This window comes from Gorilla gorilla, chromosome 5, assembly GCF_029281585.2.
Source record: "Gorilla gorilla gorilla isolate KB3781 chromosome 5, NHGRI_mGorGor1-v2.1_pri, whole genome shotgun sequence".
Lineage (NCBI taxonomy): Eukaryota > Metazoa > Chordata > Mammalia > Primates > Hominidae > Gorilla > Gorilla gorilla.
In genome coordinates, this window is record NC_073229.2 from 135418492 (window position 1) to 135442456 (window position 23965).

Below are 23965 nucleotides of genomic sequence, written 5' to 3' on the forward strand. Positions count from 1 at the left end.
GTGAGGGTTAATTGAGATAATATACGTGATAACTTACACAATGACGTTCATCAAATACTTGTGGAGTGAAAGATGCGCGATTCATTGACAGATCTCAGGGATTTCAGAAAGCTGTATAAGGACCAGCTAGCTCTTCAGGCTCCCTCCGCTCCCCAGGAGACCGGGGAGCCGGCGCGAGGCGCTACAGTGTAATTCTTGGCCCCTTTTCCTCATAATGGTTTGGCCGCATTTTTACCTCTTGATTTCCCTGGTCCCAGGCTGCAACTTCAGCTCCCTCCGCCATGGGGCGCACGTCCGCCAGCCTCTGTGAGCTTAGCTAAGTATGATGCCTAGGCTATAGAGCCACGTCCGGTCTCCTAGGCAACCACATCAACTTCCGGCTTGGGGCGCGATAGCAGTTGGCGAGAGGCCACATTTCCGCCACGTGACCCGCGCATGCGCCAGCTTGCTGGAAAGCGGGCGTCTTTTGACCCGAACACCTGCAGCGTGCCGAAGTTCCTCTTCTCTGCCCCGGTTCCGGGCGGTCCGCTGGGAGGTGGCGCCCGGAGGGACACCCGTGCGTGGGGTCGGGGCCAGTGCTCTTCTCGGAGCTCCAGAAGTTCTGCTGAGAAGCGCGGCGGCAGCAAGACGACTTCTCCGGAGCCGCCGAGCTGGAGTTAGAGGTGGAGCTCCGTGGGGCCGGGCCCCCGGCTGCGGGGCAGCGGCTCCTGCAGGCGGAGGCCCCGGCGGAGAATGAGCCGGAGCCGGAGGTGGTGGTGGTCTCCCGGCAGAGCGGTGGGACCGGGAGCAAGCTGCGGTGGTTCACCACCTTGATGCTGTGTGCCTCCTTCCTGGGGCTGGTGAGAGCCGGGGCTGCAACACTCCCAGGCCGGGGCGTTCGAGTCTTGCCTTCGCCACTTGCAAACTGACCTTGGGCGCGTTACCTAATCTGACTGGGCCTCAGTTTCATCATCTAGAAAATGGGCACAATTCTAATCTTGGAGGAAATAGATTTTCTGAATACGTCTTTCAGCTCCAGCAAGCTTTTTTTTTTTTTTTTTGACGGAGTCTCGCTCTGTTGCCCAGGCTGGAGTGCAGTGGTGCGATCTCGGCTCACTGCAACCTCTGCCCCCAGGGTTCAAGCGATTCTCCTGCGTCAGCCTCCCGAGTAGCTGGGATTACAGGCGCCTGCCACTAAGCCCGGCTAATTTTTGTATTTTTAGTAGAGACGGGGCTTCGCCATGTTGGCCAGGCTGGTTTCAAACTCCTGACCTCAGGTGATCCGCCCACCTCGGCCTCCCAAAGTATTGGGATTACAGGCGTGAGCCACGGCGCCCGGCCCAGCAAGCCTTCCTACGTTTCTTTCGTCGGATGGGAAGGTTGCAAGAGGGGTTCACCAGGTCTTTGGCCGCTGCTCTCCGCACCCACCCACTCAACCCCCAAATTATTACACAGAAAAACTACTTTTCTGGAATTTCTTCCTGGTGGTCTGACCAAATTCAGCCAACCGCTTAATTTTGCAGATAAGGAAATAGGCCCGGAGGGGAAAGTGACTTTCTGGATCACACAGCTGGTTAAGTGATAGAGCCAGAAATATTTCTTTTACTCTGCCCACAGTCCTATTTATTAATAAAACCAACCTTTAGATTCTCAAATGTTTTTCTTGGAGCAAAGGGCAAGCCTAGAAGCGCCTTTTGCCAAACCCCTGGGTCGCCGCTCAATTCACTTTTCGGAAACCTCCTCCTTATCACTTGATAATTATGATCCTGGGGGAGTTGAGAGGATGAGTCCTCCCAAGAGTCATTTGTGGTCACTTACCATCTCAGGGACTCTGAGCCACAGTTGTTTCTTAGAGTATTTTGATTGGGGGCGGTGGGGAGGGGTGAAGAAAGAAATCACTTCAGACTTTTGGTGAGTCGTCACTGACTTGTCCGGTCCAGTTGTAAATCCTTTGAAGACATGAACTAATTTGATTAGATTCTGTGCTCAGGCTTCTCTCGAAGTACGAGGTGCTTGCTGTGCACCTGGGCCCATAGTGGTCCGTGGTCTTGGACTGTTACGAGTTGGGCAGGGGGCGCACCCCATGCATTTAGAGCAGAGCAGGGCAATTAGAATCAGTTATTCTGGAAATGTAGACTGATTGGAAACATTTTTTTCTTTAAATGTCCAGTGAATTTCCTCTGAAAGTCAATTGTAATCCTTACCTCTTGCTGACACTGCATTGAGTAAAGTTTTATTGTTAAAGTCATTCTGTACTTGGGCGTGTAATATTTTCTAAGCAACCTTTACTGACTAATTCTGATGGCGTGGAAGAAAAGTGTAGATTTAGAAACATTTAAATTGTTTATCTCCTGTATGTTTTATATGTATAGTTCAGGGGAAGGACCCCAGGTGCATCCAGAAATATTGCTGTTTAACAACATAAAAAACAGGAATCATATTTTGATGTTTTGATCAAGGTTTTGATGTTTGCCAGTGGCTCAGTCAGAACTCACTACAGTCTCGACCTCAGGGCTTAAGCGATCCTTCCATCTCAGCCTCCCTAGTAACTGGGACTACAGGCATGCACCACCACACCTGGCTGATTTTTTTAATTTTTATTTTTGTAGAGATGGGGTTGCCTAGGTTGATCTCAAAACCCTGAGCTCAAGCAGCCCTACCACCTATCCCTCCCAGATTGCTGGGATTACAGGTGTAAGCAACCACGCCTGACTTAATTTAATTAATTTATTCTTTCTGAGACAGAGTCTCGCTCTGTCGCCCAGGCTGGAGTGCAATGGTGCAGTCTCGGCTCACTGCAACCTCTGCGTCCCGTGTTCAAGCGATTCTCCTGCCTCAGCCTCCGGAGTAGCTGGGACTACAGGCGCCCACCACCATGCCCAGCTAATTTTTGTATTTTTAGTAGAGATGGGGTTTCACTGTGTTGGCCACGCTGGTCTCAAACTCCTGACCTCGTGATCCGCCTGCCTCGGCCTCCCAAAGTGCCGAGATTACAGGCGGGAGCTACTGTGCCTGGCCAATTTTAATTTTTAATACCCAAATTCTTATTTGTGCATGTAATATATTTCAAAATGTACCAAACCATTTCAAAAATAGTTTTAATATTACATTTTATTAATACAGAAGAGTCTTTTAAAGGTATTGTTCAGAAAGGAAACAGGATTGCAACAAAAAAATAATTTTTTAAAAATTGAGAGGTGTCAAAACAAAAAAAAATAAGAGTTTTAGTCAAAACTAAAAAAACAGTAGTCTAATTCCCTACATTACATTGTAAATCCCAGACCCTCCGCCCCCTTTTTTTTTTTATAGTGGAAGAAACTACCACATAGTTAGACATTATTTTAATGATTATAAGTAAAAACTTTTGTCTTTTTAAATTTTAGGGATTGAGTGTTGCTATAGTGGGACCCACGTTTCAAGATTTGGCAACAAACGTGAACCGAAATATCAGTAGTCTGTCTTTCATTTTTGTGGGTCGTGCCTTGGGATATTTGAGTGGCTCTGTGATTGGTGGATTTCTTGTCGATGTCATGAATTATTTTTTACTTTTGGGTAAGTAGATGCTAATTTTAGCTTCTTTATGACTGTCAAGTGAATTTACAAGTTGTCTTTGAAAATATGAAAATACTAGCATGCAGAATGGTTGGCCACTGAAATGGGTAGTGTTTAGGTGTCCTCAATGGCAGTTGAGTTTCCCTGGTACCTGCTTTCATCTTGACAGTTAGAGGGAATCTGTGCTGGGTCCCTCTGGAAATTTAGATTAGCTCTAGAGTGTCTTAGCAATCCTTAGCCTTCCCAACCACTTTAATTTAGCTACCACTGCTGGATCACACACTGGATGTCCAAAAAACTCTGCTTAGAGGGTTTAGGGCAGATTTCCTGGGGTCACCACAGATCTGAATGAGCTCTTTGAACCTGCCCAGGCTACACCCTGGATTGGGAATGAAGAGGGGAAGCGAGGTTGGGTGGACTGATGTAGGCTATGTTTTTGTTCCTGCTGCCCCATGTTGTCGTTGGACAACCCCAGAGTGCTCTGTCTCACCCTGGAAATAGATGGCAAAGCTGCTTTTTTTTTGAGACAGGGTCTCCTCTCCCTCTGTTGCCCAGGCTGGAGTGCAGTGATGCGATCTCTGCTCACTGCAACCTCCACCTCCTGGGCTCAAGCGATCCTCCCATGTCAGCCTTCCAATTAACTGGGACCACAGGTGTGAGCCACCATGCCTGACTAATTTTTGTGTTTTTAGTAGAGCCGGGGTTTCACCATGTTGCCCAGGTTGGTCTGGAACTCCTGAGCAAAAAGGATCAGCCTCCCAGAGTATTGGGATTACAGGTGTGAGCCACCACGCCTGGGCTGGCAAAGCTTTTAGCATATACTTTTTTTGAATAAATTGAAATATTTAGAGAAAATTTAGATTAATATGATAAAATTGTTTTGGAAGCAAGAATAATAATTTGTTATTGTTAAGGAATTAATAAATAATCCCTCTTATTTCCAAAGTGGGTTGAAATAACGTATTTCTTGTATTTTCCTCCCTATTTCCCAAATAATTTATTTAGTAAATTTTATTACAAACTACTCTAGTAATTGCATTTTATTTTTGTCTATTTAATTTTTTGCCTCGTGTCTAAAAATTCCTGTTAGGTTCTTAAATGTGAATCATTTAAATTAGTTTTGGCTTGTCTTTTTTGGTATAAAACTTTGCCTTATGGTATAATTTACAGTTTGATTACTAGCAGCGCTTTAAATGTGTTTGTGTTATAATTATTTATATTTCATAATCCATAAAGATTATAAAAGATTCAAATGAAATAATCACTTTTAGAAGCAAAAACTCTCATCTACTCATTATCTAATTTAAATTTGACCTGATTTTGCATGTTTGGACATTTATGATATTGACTTGATCCATGACTGCATGGATATTATTTTTTATAGCTGAGTTTCTACCTTCCCAGGAATCTCAATGTCAGCTACCACAGTTGGTCTTTATCTTGTTCCTTTTTGCAAGACAGCAATATTACTCACTGTCATGATGTCTATCTTCGGTGTTTCAATTGGCATTCTGGATACAGGTTAGTGAGCTCTTCAACGTCATCTCTGGGAGTAGGGACTTGCTAGAAGAAGTACAGCAGATGATATTAAACTGTCACTTGCAATGCCCCCTAAAATGACACAGACCTACTGAGTTGGTTGTGAGTCACTCAGAATGAATCACCCTTCTAGCAGCTATTCTTGCCAATTAGGGGGCCTGTTTCTGAGCAGCCAACTCTGAAATGAACTTAAAGAATTTTGTTCTATGAGAGATAATTGATTTACATTGTCCAAACAGGGAAGGGCCCCTGTGTGGGTAATTACAGTGCAGGTGAATAGGCTTTCATCTTGGGGTAGAACTTTATTGCTCTAGTATGGGAGGAATTGGTGGTTTAATAGGTTAAACCAAGTTTGGAACCGTTATTTGGCTGAGAAAGCATAGAAGCAGCAATCCAACTTGACATTTACCCTGACTTCCAAGCCAAGAGAGATCCATGGTGTGGACTAGGCTCTTTCTTTTTCTTTTCTGTCCTCAAAGTTCCTGCCCTCCTGCAGTAGATTCTTTCCCGTATCATCATCATGTCTTTTAAAACCGGCCTTTTAAATAGGCCGGGTGCGGTGGCTCACACCTGTAATCCAGCACTTTGGGAGGCTGAGATGGGTGGATCACGAGGTCAGGAGGTCGAGACCATCCTGGCTAACACAGTGAAACCTCATCTCTATTAAAAATACAAAAAATTAGCCGGGTGTGGTGGTGGGCGCCTGTAGTCCCAGTTACTCGGGAGGCTAAGGCAGGAGAATGACATGAACCCAGGAGGCGGAGCTTGCAGTGAGCAGAGATCACACCACTGCACTTCAGCCTGGGTGACAGAGTGAGACTCCGTCTCAAAAAAAAAAAAAAAAAACCTACTAAATAACGGCGGGGTGGCTCACGCCTGTAATCCTAGCACTTTGGGAGGCTGTGTCGGGCGGATCACCTGAGGTCGGGAGTTCAAGACCAGCCTGACCAACGTGGAGAAACCGCGTCTCTACTAAAAATATAAAATTAGCCAGGCATGGTGGTGCGTGCCTGTAATCCCAGCTACTCAGGAGGCTGAGGCTGGAGAATTGCTTGAACCCAGGAGGTGGAGGTTGCAGAGAGCCACAATTGTGCCATTGCACTCCAGCCTGGGTCTCAAAAACAAACAAACAGAAAACCTACTAAATAACATAGATGACATCTGTTTACTCCTAAAACCAGCTTTCTACCCCTCCCTTCCCTGCTTTGCTGTTACGTGATCTGTTGGGGAAATATTTTATTTTACTTTAGGGTGAATTTTGTTATGAAATTATAGGGTAGAATTATATATTTATCTGAAAATATCTGTTGAAAAAAAAGAAGATAGCTCAAGATGTGCTGCTTCTTGCCTTTCTCCTCCTAGATGTTTAGACAGTATAAATTCAGATGCTAAACGGTGTCCTTATTTCCTCTAATGGGCATACCAGAATTCTGGCTATTCAGGTTCCTGGACGTGTGTTTTGCATCTGTTACATACATAAGTAAGTAATTTTCCTCAAGTGGCTACCAACAGCAAGTACAGAAAGCTTTGGTAATTTGGCTACTATCTGATGATAAAATGTTGCCTTTTAAATATATATTTAAAATATTAATATATAAATATTTCTTCTGCAGTCTGATGTTAGAACTGTATTACAAAAAGCGTCTTGCTAATGTGTTTGGTTCTAGGAAGTAATAGTCTACTACACTGTAGAATTCGATTTGTGAGTATGTGATGTTATAATGCTTAGAGTTGTCTGGTGGTAGTGGGTTAGAATTCCCTACTCAGAATTGATTTAGTTGCAATGTTTGATAATTAGAATATTATAATGCTTGTGCTATGTAAAATAGACTCACCCCCTTTCTGATAAGTGAACTTTTTTTTTTTTATAAGTAAGTAACTGTGTTTAACTTAAATAATTTTTCCCATCTTTCATCGACAGGTGGTAACGTCCTTATCTTGGCTATTTGGGGGGACAAAGGAGCCCCACATATGCAGGCCTTACACTTCTCTTTTGCCTTGGGTGCCTTTTTGGCTCCACTGCTAGCTAAACTGGCTTTGGGTCCGACAGCGTCTGCTGAAAACCACACAGAGTCTGACTTCCATCCCGCACTCAACCGATCATCTGACGCTGACTCAGAAGCTCTGTTTGGAGTACCTAATGATAAGAATTTACTGTGGGCTTATGCTGTTATCGGTACTTACATGTTCTTAGTTTCTGTCATTTTTTTTTGTCTGTTTTTAAAGAATAGCTCAAAGCAAGAAAAAGCAAGAGCATCTGCTGAGACATTTCGAAGAGCAAAATATCACAACGCCCTTCTTTGTCTCCTTTTTCTGTTCTTCTTTTTTTATGTTGGAGCTGAGGTAACATATGGCTCTTACGTTTTCTCATTTGCAACCACCCATGCTGGCATGAAAGAAAGTGAAGCCGCTGGGTTGAACTCCATCTTCTGGGGGACATTTGCAGCCTGCAGGGGCCTGGCAATCTTTTTTGCTACCTGTTTACAGCCTGGAACCATGATTGTGTTGAGCAACATTGGCAGCCTGACTTCATCTTTATTTCTGGTGCTTTTTGACAAGAACCCAATTTGTCTCTGGATAGCAACTTCAGTGTATGGGGCTTCAATGGCAACCACATTTCCGAGTGGTGTTTCTTGGATTGAGCAGTACACGACCATCCATGGGAAATCTGCAGCATTTTTTGTAATTGGTGCTTCCCTGGGAGAAATGGCTATTCCTGCAGTCATTGGAATTCTTCAGGGAAAATACCCTGATTTGCCTGTAGTTCTGTATACCTCTTTGGGAGCATCAATAGCTACTGGTATTTTATTTCCTGTGCTATATAAATTAGCCACTTCACCTCTTGATCGCCAGCGAAAAGAAGACAGAAAGAGTGAGGACCAGAAAGCTCTGCTCTCTAGCTCCGGGCTAAATGAATATGAGGAAGAGAATGAAGAGGAGGATGCAGAAAAATGGAATGAAATGGATTTTGAAATGATTGAAACGAATGATACAATGAGGCATTCTATAATAGAGACATCTAGAAGTAGTCTGACGGACCCCATCGCTGAAGTCTATAATCAATACCCATCAAATGCACTGGTGTTTGAGTCTTCTCCTTTTAATACTGGCAGTGCCCATGTGAAGCACTTGCCAGAAACCAGGACAAAAGGGACTGACATTTAGAGAAGATGGATTACTCACTGACATCTTTGAATAACTGCCACTTCTAAGGACGCCATTCAGAGCAGAGCATTAGCAGAATTTCACCATGCTTTGGGGATTAAAATTTTTAGGTCCATATTATAGCAAATGCTAAACATTTTTGAAATGTTCTGTAATTCCCAGAGTCTTCCATAAATAACCAAATGGTCTCATACACGTACAGTAGGATCTTGTTATAACGCTAGTATTTGACATGTGACTGATTAGGAAATATTTTATGGTCTCCACCCCTCAGAGCACCCAAAGAAGACATTGTTTTTGAGAAGGGGGGTATTCTCATAGAATGAGACCATGTAGGAGTTGAATTGATTGGTTGAACAAATTATCAGGTATCAATATTTTTCCAGGAAAGTTGAGGAGAATAGTTTCATAAAAGAGAAATGGGCTGGGTGCAGTGGCTAAAGCCTGTCATCCCAGCACTTTGGGAGGCCGAGACGGGCCGATCACGAGGTCAGGAGATTGAGACCATCCTAGCTAACACAGTGAAACCCTGTCTCTACTAAAAATACAAAAAATTAGCCAGGCGTGGTGGCGGGCACCTGTAGTCCCAGCTACTTGGGAGGCTGAGGCAGGAGAATGGCGTGAACCCGGGAGGTGGAGCTTGCAGTGAGCCGAGATCATGCCACACCGCACTCCAGCCTGGGCGACAGCTAGACTCCGTCTCAAAAAAGAAATGGAGAGGTATTTTTATTAATTGCTTTACCTTATCTGTAGGGTTGGATCAAAGAATGCTAATGACTCATTTGATTTCTAATTTCAATGAAGAGAACACAGAACAGGGCCCAAGGGGTCTGGCTTCAAGCCTTGACTTCTTCTAGCCCTGCACTCTGTCACTTAACGTAGGCCTTGTTTATCTCGCCTCCTGATCTGTGATTCTAGAAATGAAAATGAGATGATTTCCAAATTGGGAATCCGTAAGTTTTAAAGTTTGTGCAAAATGTCTGCTAGAAATTAGTACAAGTGACAGCATGTTCTTCATTTCAAATGAGAAGTGAAACCAAAATGATAAATAGCTTTAAGAATGTGCTAATGATAAATGATTACATGTCAATTTAATGTACTTAATGTTAATACCTTATTTGAATAATTACCTGAATATATTTTTTAGTACTGCATTTCATTGATTCTAAGTTGCACTTTTTGCCCCCATACTGTTAACATATCTGAAATCAGAATGTGTCTTACAATCAGTGATCGTTTAACATTGTGACAAAGTTTAATGGACAGTTTTTTCCCATATGTATATATAAAATAATGTGTTTTACAATCAGTGGCTTAGATTCAGTGAAATACAGTAATTCATTCAATTATGATAGTATCTTTACAGACATTTTAAAAATAAGTTATTTTTATATGCTAATATTCTATGTTCAAATGGAATTTGGAGACACTATGTTCTAATTTTAAGAGCTGTTTCAGTGTTATTAGATTAGTAGTAGGGCTGTAGATGGGGTCTTTCGAGGTCCTTTGCCTACCTCAGTAACAGAGGCTGGGTCTGAGCCTTGCTCAAGATTAGCTCTTCACCAGGTCTGTGTGGTAATCATATCGCAGTTACCGTAAGTCACGCTGCAAGTGTAATTTACAGTGAGGCATAGTCTTTTCCAGTGATTGGAATACTTGTGTCACCGATCCAGGGTTTCTCTTTCCTGAGTCTGAAATACCTGGGAAACCAGTTAGAAGGTGACTGGGTAGCCTAGGAGTCAAGGATCAGAAAGGGTACTTCATATGTATATGGCAGAATTGCTGCAGGTGATCCTTTGAAAAATGACAAGAATTGATGAAATTTTGTTTACTTCCTCCAGTTTTATGCTGAATAACATCTCCTTTCTACCTGATTGGAGTAGGCTTGCTTTCTCTTACTTAATTTCTATAAATTTGCCATTGTTTTGTCTCAAGTAAAATACAGTGTCTTTCTTGACCACTGCCCATTCACCTTATATGCCTGCCACAGTCTTGGTTCATGTAATAACCTAACAGCTTTGGAGACGGCAGTGGAGAAGTTAATGGTAAAAACCTTCTTGCTCTTTTTATTTTTATTTATTTATTAGGGGTGGGGGATGGTGTCTTACTGTGTCACTCAGGCTGGAGTGCAATGACGTGATCTCAGCTCACTGCAACCTCTGCCTCCCTGGTTCAAGTGATTCTTCTGCCTCGGCCTCCTGAGTAGCTGGGATTACAGGCATGCACCACCATGCCCAGCTAATTTTTGTGTTTTTAGTAGAGAGGGGGTTTCATCATGTTACCTAGGCTGATCTCAAACTCCTGATCTCAAGTGATCCGCCCACCTCAGCCTCCCAAAGTGTTGAGATTACAGGCATGAGCCACCGTGCCTAGCCCTTTTGCTCTTTTTATAGTGTAAATTTCCCTCAGTTAGAACTTGGAAATTACTTCTGCTTCACTTACTGCCTTTTCTCAGGTTGTTGGAATCTAGGCAGTAGCAGTTACTTGGCAGCTAGGAGGCTTGCTGGAATAGGAATTCCACCTTCAGCATTTACTGTTACAGGGTAGAAGATGCAGCTCAGGGAGAGAAGGATGATGATAAGAACATGGCAGAAAATCTCAAAATCCACTCTGGAAAATTCACTATGTTTCCACACACCAACATGTGAATCGTCATATGAGATCATAGGGCATTGTTAAAGTTCCATATTGGAAGGAAAAGACTTAGTACAATTCTAAGAATTAGCATTCATCCTGCTGATCAGTTCTTAGCTAAGTGTCTGCTGATAACCTAAGTAACCAATATACCCAAGTGTTCTATTGCTGGGTCACACAGTACCACACATTGAACACCTTAAAACAATAGACATTTGGTAATGTCTGTACAGGCTGTACAGGGTGCTTCAGTACAGGACCTTACTCATGTAGACTGAGGTACGTGTTTCTTGCTGACTGTCAGCTGGGCACCACTCAGCTTCGAGAGGCCTCCCACAGTTCTTGCCATGTGGCCCTCTCACAGATGCCTCTCACAACATGGCAGTTTCTTCAAAGCAAGCAGGAGAATCTCTAAATGAGTCTTGTATGACATTACGTCATTATGGGAATAACATCCCATCACCTTTGCCATATTCTAGCGTCTAGAAGCAAGGTATGAGTTCCACCGAAACTCAAGGGTAGAGGCTAGAACAGGGATGTGACTCATTGCGGATCACCTTAGAGCATGCCTGCCACACTCGGGTACCTGCAGAATAGAGATTCTCAAAAGAGCTAAAAACTGAGCTAAGAGCAGGACATGATGGCTCACACCTGTAATCCCAGCTACTCAGGAAGCTGGGGTGGAAGTATCTCCTGAGGTCAGGAGTTTGAGACCAGCCTGGGCAATATAGTGAGACCTCTGTCTCTAAAAATTTTAAAAAGAGACCCCTTCTCTAAAAAACAGAAAGGCTGGGCACGTTGGCTCATGCCTATAATCCCAGCACTTTGGGAGGCCGAGGTGGGCGGATCACAAGGTCAGGAGATCAAGACCATCCTGGCTAACATGGTGAAACCCCATCTCTACTAAAAATACAAAAAATTAGCCAGGCGGGCGTGGTGGCGGGTGCCTGTAGTCCCAGCTATTCGGGAGGCTGAGGCAGGAGAATGGCGTGAACCCAGGAGGCGGAGCTTGCAGTGAGCCGAGATGGTGCCACTGCACTCCAGCCTGGGTGACAGAGCGAGACTGTCTCAAAAAAAAAAAAAAAAAAAACATTCAACTATGAGCTGGGGAAAAAAGCTGCAGCGGTCACTGAAAGTGCTTACAGGTACAGCTAGTATGGGGATGGAATATGCCCCATTAGCCAGGCCAACAAATCTCATATAGGAGAATCTTTTTTATGTTTGTTTGACAGTGGGTGAGTTATCGCAGAGTTATGCCTTTTTTTTCTCTCATTATTTTATGTCCCTTATCACTGTGCCTTTAACCTACTGAAATGCATTTGAGGCCGGGTGCCGTGGCTCACGCCAAGATGGCGCCACTACACTCACTCCAGCCTGGGCAACAGAGGGAGACTCCATCTCAAAAAAAAAAAAAAAAAAAAAAAAAGGAAATACAGTTGAATATGAGGGAAATAAGTAAATTTCAGTTTGAGTTTATTTGTATTTTATAATAAAATCCAGGGACATTTTGAGAGTATTTTTCAATTACTCTGTTACTTTTAAAAGAAAAATCTTTTGAAAAATTACTTTTTATTATAAAAACAAGGCATAAAATTTTGGCACAAAAATATAAGGAACAAGTATAATCCATAATCCTAAGCACCTAGAAAAGTTCTTACATTTCTCAAATTTCCTAAGTAAAGGGTAAAAGGAAAAAAAAATTCTCCATCAGATAAAGTATCAGAAATAACTTGAATTTTGTGTCTAAAGTATATTGACATTACAGTTGGTGAACTGGTTATTAGTTTGAAGAATTATAGTTTATTTTTTAAAAAAAACCTAATTGGGAGATGATCAGTAGATTCCTTGAGTAATCAGGATAGCTTTCTCATGTCCAGAACTTTTGGCTGGGCGTGGTGGCTCACACCTGTAATCACAGCACTTTGGGAGGCTGAGGTGGGTGGATCACTTGAGGTCAGGAGTTTGAGACCAGCCTGGCCAACATGGCAAACCCCATCTCTACTAAAAAAAAAAAAAAAAAAAAGTACAAATAGTTAGCTAGGTGTGGTGGCAGGCATTTGTAATCCCACTTCTGGGGAGGCTGAGGCACGAGAATCACTTGAACTTGGGAGGCGGAGTTTACAGTGAGCTGAGATCACGCTACTGCACTTCAGCCTGGGTTACAAAGTGAGACTCTGTCTAAAAAATTTAAAATAACCAGAACTTTTGATTTATCATGGCAATGTGTCACTCAGTCCCCAATCCTGCTACTTAAAAGTTATTTTTATTTTTTAAGTGGCCTCATCGCAGCTCACTGCAGCCCTGACCTCCCAGGCTCAAGCAATCCTCCTACCTCAGCCTCCCAAGTAGCTGGGACTACAGGCTTGTGCAACCATACCTGGCTAATTTTTGTATTTTTTGTAGAGACAGGGTTTTGCCATGTTGGCCAGGCTGGTCTCAAACTCCTGACCTCAAGTGATCCACCTGTCTAGGCCTCCCAAAGTGCTGGGATTACATGCGTGAGCCACCATGCCCAGCCCACCTGTGATATTTTGATACATGCATACAATGTGTAGTGATCAAAGCAGGGTAATTAGGATATTAATTATCTCAAGTGTTATAATTTCTTTGTGTTAGGAAAATTCCACATCTTGTGCTATAGCTGTTTTCAGTTATATACTGGATTATTGAACTATAGTGACCGTACTATGCTGTTGAACGCTAGAACTTCTTCCTTCTAACTGTATTTTTTTTTTTTTTTTTTTTGAGATGAAGTTTCACTCTTGTTGCCCAGGCTGCAGTGTAATGGCGCGATCTCTGCTCACTGCAACCTCTGTCTCCCAGGTTCAAGCCATTCTCATTCTTCAGCCACCCAAGTAGCTGGGATTACAGGCATGTGTCACCATTCCTGGCTAATTTTTGTATTTTTAGTAGAGATGGGGTTTTACCATGTTGGTCAGGCTGGTCTCGAACTCCTGACCTCAAGTGATCCACCCACCTTGACCTCTCAAAGTGCTGGGATTACAGGTGTGAGCCACCGCACCCGATCTCTATCTAACTGTATATATATATGTGTATATTTTTTAAGACGGAGTCTTGCTCTTGTCACCCAGGCTGGAGTGCAATGGCACAATTTCGGCTCACTGCAACCTCTGTCTCCTGGGTTCAAGCGATTCTCCTGCCTCAGCCTCCCAAGTAGCTGGGATTACAGGCATCCACCACCATGCCCAGCCAATTTTTGTGTTTTTAGTAGAGACGGGGTTTCACCATGTTGGCCAGGCTGGTCTCGAACTCCTGACCTCAGGTGATCCACTTGCCTCGGGTCAGAGAAGATATTTTGATCAGAAATGGTTATATTTTGGTCAGAAAAGATTATATTGTGGTCAGAAAAGATTATATGTTTTTTGAGTTAGGATATCGCTCTGTTGCTCAGGCTGGAGTGCAGCGGCCTAATCATGGCTGACTGCAGTCTCAAGCTTTTAGGCTCAAGCAATCCCCCGCCTCAGCCTTCTGAGCAACTAGGATTACAGGTGTCACTATGCTTACTATTATTATTATTATTTTCTATTGTAGAGATGGGGTCTCACTGTGTTGACTAGGCTGGTTTTGAATTCCTGGCCTCAGACGATCCTCCCGTCTCAGCCTCCCAAACTGCTGGGATTACAGGTATGAGGTACTGTGTCCAGCCAGAAAAGATTCTTGATATGATTTTAATTCTTGTAAATTAGTTGAGATTTGTTTTTTTGTTGTTGTTTAACATGTGGTCTATCCTGGAGAATGTGCTGATGAGAAGAATGTTTATTCTGTAGCTGTTGGGTGAAATGTCCTGTAAATGTCTGTTAGGCCCAGTTGGTCTAAATCTAATGTTTCTTTGTTGATTTTCTGTCTAGATGATCTGTCCAGTGCTGAGACTGGATTACTGAAGTCCCCAACTACTATTGTAGTTGGAGTCTATGTGCCCATTTATTTTTTTAATTTTTTGAGACAGAGTCTCACTCTGTTACCCAGGCTGGAGTGCAGTGGCACAATTACGGCTCACTGTAGTTTTGACCTCCTGAGCTCAAGTGATTCTCTTGCTTCAGCCTTTTGAGTAGTTGGAACTACAGGTGTGTGTCACCATGGCTAATTTGTTATTTCTTTAATAGAGGTGGGGCCTCAGTATGTTTCCCAGGCAGGTCTTGAACTGCACTCAAGTGATCTTCCCACCTTGACCTCCCAAAGTGCTGAAATTACAGGCATGAGCCACTGTGCCTAGCCTAATTTTTAAATTATTTCTAGAGACAAGGTCTCACTGTGTTGCGCAGGCTGGTCTCAAACTCCTGGGCTCAAGCATTCCTCCCACTTTGGCCTCCCAAAGTGCTGGGATTACATGTGTGAGAGCCCCTTGAAATATAAGAATATTGGCTTTATTTATTTTGGTGCTCTGGTGTTTGGTGCATATATATTTACAGTTGTTTTATCCTTTTGAATTGATCTCTATCATTATATAGTGATTTTCTTTGTCTCTTTTTACAGTTTTGGATATAGTCTATTTTATCTAAGCATAGCTATTCTTGCCTGGTTTTGGTTTTGCTTTGTGTGGAATATCTTTTTCCATACCTACACTTTCAGTCCATATGTGTGTTTATGGGTGAAGTGAGTTTTTTGCAGGCAGCATACAGTTGGGTAATGGGGTTTTTTCTTTTTTTGTTTGTTTATTTTAATCCATTCAGTCTTTCTATAACTTTTTGGTGGGGAATTTAATCCGTTTACATTCAAGGCTGTTATTGACAGGTGAAGACTTGCTCTTGTCATTTTGTGAACTGTTTTCTGATTGCTTTGTATATCCTTTGTTTTTTCCTCTCTTAATGTTTATCATTGTGATTTTGTGATTTTCTGTGGAGATAAGTTTTCCTTATCTTCCTCCTTTGTGTATCTATAACACTAGTACATTTTATGCTTTTGCATGTTTTCATGATGGTAATTATCATCTTTTTGCCTTCAGATATATTAAGCATTTCTTGTAAGGCTGGTCTAGTTGTGATGAATTCCATCAGTTTTTGTCTGGGATCTGTGTTTATTTTAATTATGTCTTGTCTTATTCTCTATTTTCTGTGTTATTTTTAAAAATTATTTCAGAGAAGATTGGTTCTTACACTGTGACTATCCTTTTCTGTTTATTTATTTCATTTTAATTTTTTTAGAGACAGGATCTCCCTCTATTGCCCATCATGGAGTGCAGTGGTGTGATCATAGCTCATTGCAGCTTCGGACTCCTGGGCTCAAGCAATCCACTCACCTCAGTCTCTTGAGTAGCTGGGACTACAGTTGCATGCCACCTTACCTGGCTTTTTTTTTTTTTTTCAGAGACAGGGTCTCATTTTGTTGCCCAGGCTAGTCTTAAATTCCTGGCTTCAAGCAATCCTTCCACCTCAGCTAGGATTACAGGTATAAGCCACGATACCCCACTCTGTGACTATTCTTATATATTGCTTTTATGTCTTTGTTTGCTTGGATTTTTAATTGCAGAATGTGTTTAATAGATTCTGTAAATTTATTGCAGCTTGGTTTTGATACATTTGGTTATGAGTTAGTTAACCAGTGGCCTGGAGGAATGTTTTGAAGTTAGATGACATGAGTAGCATAAGGGGCTGGCTTTTAGCTCAGAACAACTTTTTTTTTTTTTTTTTAATATGGAGTCTTGCTCTGTCACCCAGGCTGGAGTGCAATGGCACGATCTTGGCTCACTGCAACCTCCAGCTCCTGGGTTTAAGTGATTCTCCTGCCCCAGCCTCCTGAGTAGCTGGGATTACAGGTGTGCACCACCACGCCCAGCTAATTTTTGTATTTTTAGTAAAAATGGGGTTTCACAATGTTGGTCAGGCTGGTCTCGAACTGCTGACCTCATGATCCGCCCACCTCGGCCTCCCAAAGTGCTGCGATTACAGGTGTGAGCCACTGTGCCTGGTCAGCTCAGAACAACTTGTTGAGATTATACGATGCTTTTCCAGTAAAAATTATTTAATTTTGATAAAATATACTTAATGGAAAAATGTATCTTTTAACATTTTAAATTGTACAGTTCAGTGGCATTAAGTATATTCACATTGTTTTACAACCATCACTTGCACTCATCCACAGAACGTTTTTTACCTTGCAAAACTGAAACTCTGTGCTGTTAAACAGTAGCTGCCATTCTACGCCCCCATCCCAGCCCTTGTCAACCACCATTCTACTTTGTCTATGAATTTGACTGCTCAGAGTACTTCATATAAGTGGGATCATACAGTTTTTGTCCTTTCATTACTAGCTTCTTTCACTTAACATAATGTCTTCAAGGATCATCCTTGTTGTAGCATGTGTTAGAATTTCTTTCCTTTTTAAGTCTATGATACACCATTGTATATACATACTACATTTTGTTTATTCATCTGTCAGTGGACATTTGTGTTGCTTCTACATTTTGGCTATTGTTAATACACTGCTGTGAATGTGGGTGTACAACTGTGTCTTTGAGATCTTGTTTTCAGTTCTTTTGAGATATATACCCATAAGTGGAATTGCTGGATCTTACGGTAATTCTGTTTTTAATATTTTGTTGTGTTTGTGTTTTTAGTCTTAGATTTTTTTCTTAGATTTTTTTCTTAATCAAGTTTTTCCAGAAGAGAGTAGCTTTAGGAAGAGAATAAACACATACTTTTAAGGTATTATCTCAGACTTTAGGCACATTATGATCGTATCAGTAGCACCCATGTACTGAATAAGTGAACTCAAAGAAAGGTTATGTCGGGCAACTACCTCAAAGTTTTGTTATCTCTGCTTGCAATTTTTGTTCAGTCATTGCACAAGTGCTTGAGGGCTTACTGCGTGTGAGGCTCTGTAGACTAAGTATTAATGAACTTTCTTTTTTGTCCTTGCAGTAGCAGGTACAGCTTTGATCTCAGTTTTCTGCCAAATGAATGGTTCTGTGTTTTGTGCTCATTCGTTTACAGAGATCCTTCTGAACCACCTTGGAACCAGAAGGTGTGTGGTCAGAGAACCGTAAATGGGCTGCTCTCTGCCTCTCTCACAGCAGTTCTGCCCCTCCTTGGGACCACTCGTTTTCAGCATTCCTGGCCCATCTTCTATATATCTCTGGTCCAGATTCCAGAGGAAACCTGTTTGACTTGAGTAGATGCCATTGCCCTTATTGGGCCTTGCCTCAGGAGTTCCTCTGTATATCTCTGGTCCAGATTCCGGAGGAAACCTGTTTGACTTGAGTAGATGCCATTGCCCTTATTGGGCCTTGCCTCAGGAGTTGCTGGTTAGCCTATGAAGGGGTTCCCCTTGGGTTGATGACATTGCTCCCATCCAGAAAGTGGCTACTTCTACCCTCCTACTCCCACCACTCTGCATGCAGGAGCTGTTATCATCAAAAGGGAATGTCCACTGTCTGCTCTGTACCAGAGAAGTGCTAGGCTTCATAAATATTGGTAATCGATACCTGAATGGGATGAAAATTGGCAGGTCCTGGGATGGATGGCCTGGTTCATCTGCATCAGAACTGGAAAAACAAAATCACACCAAATTGCAGACTTTTTTGGAAGAGCGTGTTAGACAAGGTTTGTGGATTGTTTGATTTTTACCAAGAAAGAAAGCTTTCTCCTAAGAGGGTAAGATTTCTACTTTAGTGAGCTCTAAGAGGAGTCCCAGTTTGCAAGAGATATTATTACAGTTCTCATCTGTGCGGACCAGAAAGTTTTCCAAATTCATGCATTTCAGTTATCTAACATATTTACTGAGCATTTACCATGTTCAGTAACCAGGGCCCTGGGAATATAATAGGAGAAGGCAGAAGAGATCCTTGCCTTCACCAAGCTTATGTTTTTCTATTTTAAGTAAAATTTGCCATGACAAAATTTCTATCAGCAGAAGAGCCAGTAACTCTTATTGTAATAGGTTTTACCCAGTTTTAGAAAAGGAAAGTAGCTAAACTCTTGGTTCCTTAGTGTGTGTTTTTGTTTGTTCATTTCTAGTGCTTGTCTATGTCTTTGGGGTAATTTTTGATTTAGAGTTTTGTAGAAATTACTCGGCACAGTGTAGTTGAGGTGAATATAGGCAAGAAGGCTTAGGAAGCCTACAACAAAGGAATCTGACACCAACTTTTGAGATTTATTCAGTCCAGCCAAGAGAACATATTTATGGTCAAACTAGATCTTGGATTACAGCTCCAAAGACGCTTGGGCTGACAGAGCAGGTTCTCATTTCTCAGCTCTTTCCCTTATCACTTGCAGTGAACTCTGCCCCCAGGAGCAGAGTATCCAGTTCTGTGTTCAAGCACTCTATGAATCTTTACCCTTGTTGAAGAAATACTCAGAGACAGAAGCATTTAGAAAAGGAAAGGTTTACCTGCAAAGAGAGCAAGAGAATGGCTTGCCAAATAAAAAACATAAGTATTTGAAGGAAAAAATTAAAAACTGCCAAGGTTTCTGAGTTTGCATTAGACTGTTCATGGTGAAAAACAGTAACTGCCTCATGTAATTATTGTATTCATAAAGGTTATGGCAAATCTTCAGATGTAGTACAGGAAAAACCAAGGATAAAATTTCTTAGGGAGTCCAGGTTTATGGGAAACATTCAAGTTTTATTGTTTTTTAGATCGTCAACAGTTAGATGACCCTATCATTTTTGTTTTGTCTCAGGGTGCAAAGTCTTTCTTTTCTGATGGTGATTGATATAGATTGGCTGTGTCCCCACCCAGATCTCATCTTGAATTCCCATGTGTTGTTGGAGGGACCTGGTGGGAGGTAACTAAATCATGGGGGCAGGTCTTTCCCGTGCTGTTCTTGTGACAGTGAGGAAGTCTCATGAGATCTGATGGTTATTATAAGAGGGAGTTTTCCTGCACAAGCCCTCATTTTGCCTGCTGCCATCTATATAAGATGTGATTTGCTGCTCCTTGCCTTCTGCCATGATTGTGAAGCCTCCCCAGCCATGTGGAACTGTAAGTCCAATAAACCTCTTTTGTAAATTACCTAATCTCAGGTCTGTCTTTATCAACAGCATGAAAACAGACTAATAGAGTGATATAGGAAGTTCTTAGTCTTACTGAAGCAAGGAAAAGTGACATTTTGCTTCTACACCCTCCAGAATTCGTAAGCTCCAGAAGGAAAGAGGACCCAAGGGAAAAACATGATTGCAAAATGTGTTCTTGTCCTCTGCCCAAGTGATTAACCTTTGCTCCAGTGGTTTTTAAACCTGGCTGCCATTAGAATCACCTGGCAGTGTTTAAAAATGACTGATGCCCAGCATTTTAACTTAAATACCAATTTGGTCTGGAGTGGAGCCTGAGTATGGATATTTAAAAAAGTAACTCCTCCTCCCCAATCCCCCGTAATTGTAATGTGCAGCCAAGATTGAGAACCACTGCTTTTATCAGTGCACAAAACTGGATCCTCTGCTAATCACCGTGGTTTTTTCTTAGGCTTATTTACAGATTGATTAAGTTACGCCGCTTTTGTAGATCCTTGAAATTCTGTGCACTTTCTTTCTTTTTTTTTTTTTTTTTTTTGAGACAGAGTCTCGCTCTATCACCCAGGCTGGAGTGCAGTGGTGCTATCTCAGCTCACTGCAAACTCTGCTTCCTGGGTTCACGCCATTCTCCTGCCTCAGCCTCCTGAGTAGCTGGGACTACAGGCGCCCACCACTGTGCCCAGCTAATTTTTTGTATTTCTAGTAGAGACGGGGTTTCACCATGTTAGCCAGGATGGTCTTGATCTCCTGACCTCGTGATCCGCCCACCTCGGCCTCCCAAAGTGCTGAGATTACAGGCATGAGCCACCATGCCTAGCCTGTGCACTTTCTTAAAGGAAAACTGGAGAGGAAGAGATCTCATGTTTTCTATTCACTCCACTGCTGCTTGGTCCAGTGCAGGAAATATTGCTGTTATTTGAAGTCCTTCCTAAAACAAAAGCTCAGATCTTTTGGAGGTTGCCCTTCTAGGCAGGTTTTCACCAGTCAATTTTGATTTGGGGGGCTTAACAGGGTAGGAATGATCTTGCAGGTTTATTACATCTGAATTTAAGACTACTCACCTAGGCTGGGCGTGGTGGCTCACACCTGTAATCTCAGTGCTTTGGGAGGCCAAGGCGGGAGGATACCTTGAGCCGAGGAGTTCAACACTTCAGTGAGCCATGATCACAGCACTGCATGAGCGAGACTCCATCTCAAACAAAAAAAATAGACTACTCACTGTTTACATAGCTTTGTACCATATAAAAACTTGTTTGAATAAAATATTGATAACAATGGTGATGTTGGTTTAAGATTCATGTTTCAGTTGTTTCACTGATTTTTGAATTGATACATAATAGCTATGCATAATTATGGGTTCCCTGTGATAATTCCATACATGCATACAGTGTGTAATGAGCAAATCAGGGTAGTTGGGATATCCATCACCTCAAATGTTTATCATTTCTTTGTGTTGGGAACATTTCAAATCTTCTCCTGTAGCTATTTTGAAATATACAATAAACTAGTGTTAACTGTAGTCACCCTACTGTGCTATCAAACACTAGAACTTATTCCTTCTGTGTAACTGTATTTTTGTATTTGCTAACCAACCTGCTGCCCTCTGCTCTGTCCCCTACCCTTCCCAGCCTCTGGTAATTATTATTCTACTCACTACCTCCATGAGATTAATTTTTTAGCTCCCACATCTAAGTGACAACATGGAATATTTGTCTTTCTGTTAAGTGAAATAACTCCCTTAACATAGTGTCCTTCAGTTTCATCCGTGTTGCTGCAGATGATAGGATTTCATTTTATTATGGCTGAATAATATTTCATAGTGTATATACCACACTTTCTTTATCCATTCATCCGTTGAAGAACACTTAGGTTTATTCCATATTTGGTCATTGTGAATTGCGGCAATAAACATGGGAGTGCAGCTGTCTCTCTGATACACCAATCTCCTTTCCTTTGGATATACACCCAGCAGTGGAATTGGTGTATCATATGGTAGTTCTATTTTTAGTTTTTTGAGGAATCTCCATACTGTTTTATGTGGTGGCTGTACTAATTTACATTTCTCCAACAGTGTAGGAGCATTCCACTTTTTCCACATCCTGGCCAGCATCTCTTTATTTCCTGTTCTTTTGATTATAGCCGTTCTAATGGGGGTGAGGTGACATCTTGTGGTTTTGATTGCATTTTACTGATGATGAGTGATGTCAGGCATTTTCTTTTTTCTTTTTTTGTTTTTTGTTTTATAATCAGTTTCTGTTTATCCAGAACATTTTTCATTTACATGTTGGCCACTAGTATATCTTCTTTTGACAAATGTTTATTCAGCCGGCCGTGGTGGCTCACACCTGTAATCCAGGCATTTTGGGAGGCTGAGGTGGGTGTATCGCCTAAGGTCAGAGGTTTGAGACCAGCCTGGCCAACGTGGTGAAACCCCATCTCTACTAAAAATAAAAAAAAATTAGCTGGGTGTGGTGGTGGTTGCCTGTAATCCCAGCTACTAGGGAGGCTGAGGCAGGAGAAGTGCTTGAACCCGGGAGGCAGAGGTTGCAGTGAGCCTAGATCATGCCATTGCACTCCAGCCTGGGTAACAAGAGTGAAACTCCATCTCAAAAAAAAAAAAGGTCTATTCAGATCTTTTGCTTATGTAAAACTCAGATTACTTGGTTTGTTGTTGTGTGTTTTTGCTATTGAATTGTTGAATTCCATATGTATTCTGATTGTTAATCCCTTGTCAGATGGGTATGGTTTTTTTGTTTGCTTTTGTTTGTTTTTGAGATGGGGTCTCAATGTCACCCAGGTTGGTGTGCAGTGGCACGATTTCAGCTCACTGCAACCTCTGCCTCCCAGGTTCAAGCGATTCTCCTGCCTCAGCTTCCCTAGTGGCTGGGACTATAGACATGTGCCACCACGCCCGGCTAATTTTTGTATTTTTAGTAGAGACGGGGCTTTACCATGTTGGCCAGCCTGGTCTCAAACTCCTGACCTCAAGTGATCCGCCCACCTCGGCCTCCCAAAGTGTTGGGATTACAGGCATGAGCCATCGTGCCTGGCCAGATGGGTAGTTTGCAAATATTTTCTCCCATTCTGTGGGTTGTTTCTTTGTTGATTGCTTCCTTTGCTGTGCAGAAGCTTTTTAGCTTGATGTAATTCCATTTATCAATTTTTGCTTTTGTCACCTGTGTTTTTGAGGACTTACCCTCAAAAAGTCTTTGCCAAGACCAATGTCTTGAAGTGTTTACCCATGTTTTCTTCTAGTAGTTTCATAGTTTTAGGTCTTATATTTTAGTATTAAATCCATTTTGCCTTGATTTTTGTATAGAGTGAGAGGTGGGGGTCTAGTTTCACTATTCTGCATATAGATCCCCAGTTTTCCCAGCACTGTTTTTTTCGGAGATTGTCCTTTCCCCATTGAATATTCCTGGCACCTTTGTTGAAAATGAGTTGGCTGTAAATGTCTAGATTTATTTCTAGGTTCTCTATCCTGTTCCATTGGTCTATGTATCTGTTTTTATGCCAGTTTCAGTCATGTTTAAAAATGAGTTTGGCATCTCTACTTCAGAAATTAGTCAAGAATATGTCCAGAGTTTAGAATATGAGTGCTCCAAAATTTATGTGATGGTTGTATTGGGTTCCTAAAATAGGAATAGTATTTGTACTTCACATAGACATTTTGAAAATGATATATAAGTTCTCTAGTGATATCTAACATCTTTGGTAAAATCCAGTCTACCAAAGAGCTGTTACTCACTGCATGTCTTAGTAAATGTTTTACTTGAATAATAATTTCCTAATTGAGAAGCTTATAGATGTTTCTGTTTTAGAGTGGAAAATTGCATGTCAGGCAGAAATTGAGATCCTTCTCCTGACTTCCCTTCCCTGCAGGTCCCAGCAGCTGAAAGCCTGCACTTAGTGGCCACAGCCTTATTTTTAACTTGTTTAAAACAACTGTAGTGATAATCTGGTTAAACAGTTCTAACTTGGAGCATGATTCAGTTGTTTCCCCATGTTCCCATAAAACCTCCCTACCCCCCTTTATACTTTCTGAGTCTTGGTGTATGAGAGCCAAGTGAAAGGGGAAACCCCTTATTTACTACCATGAGAACATCACGAGAAAGATCCAACCCCA

At 42.0% G+C, this 23965-nt stretch overlaps 1 protein-coding gene across 9 annotated transcripts; it reads left to right on the forward strand.

Moving 5' to 3' along the window:
* Window positions 1–419: 419 nt before the first annotated feature.
* On the forward strand, window positions 420–19840 carry MFSD4B (major facilitator superfamily domain containing 4B). 9 transcript variants are annotated; one of them, XR_008681050.2, is made up of 6 exons: window positions 420–839; window positions 3363–3531; window positions 4936–5052; window positions 6992–14514; window positions 16195–16275; window positions 17820–19840. XR_008681050.2 is itself a non-coding variant. In XM_019030090.4 (4 exons), the coding sequence occupies exons 1-4, from the start codon at window positions 813–815 to the stop codon at window positions 8233–8235; spliced, it is 1557 nt and encodes a 518-aa protein (XP_018885635.2). In that variant the 5' UTR covers window positions 420–812; the 3' UTR covers window positions 8236–19840. The 9 variants fall into 9 exon arrangements, 3 of the variants coding, with proteins under 3 accessions (XP_018885635.2, XP_055247495.1, XP_055247496.1); XR_008681049.2 differs by having other exon boundaries at window positions 6992–16275; XR_008681047.2 differs by having other exon boundaries at window positions 16032–19840.
* Window positions 19841–23965: the final 4125 nt, after the last annotated feature.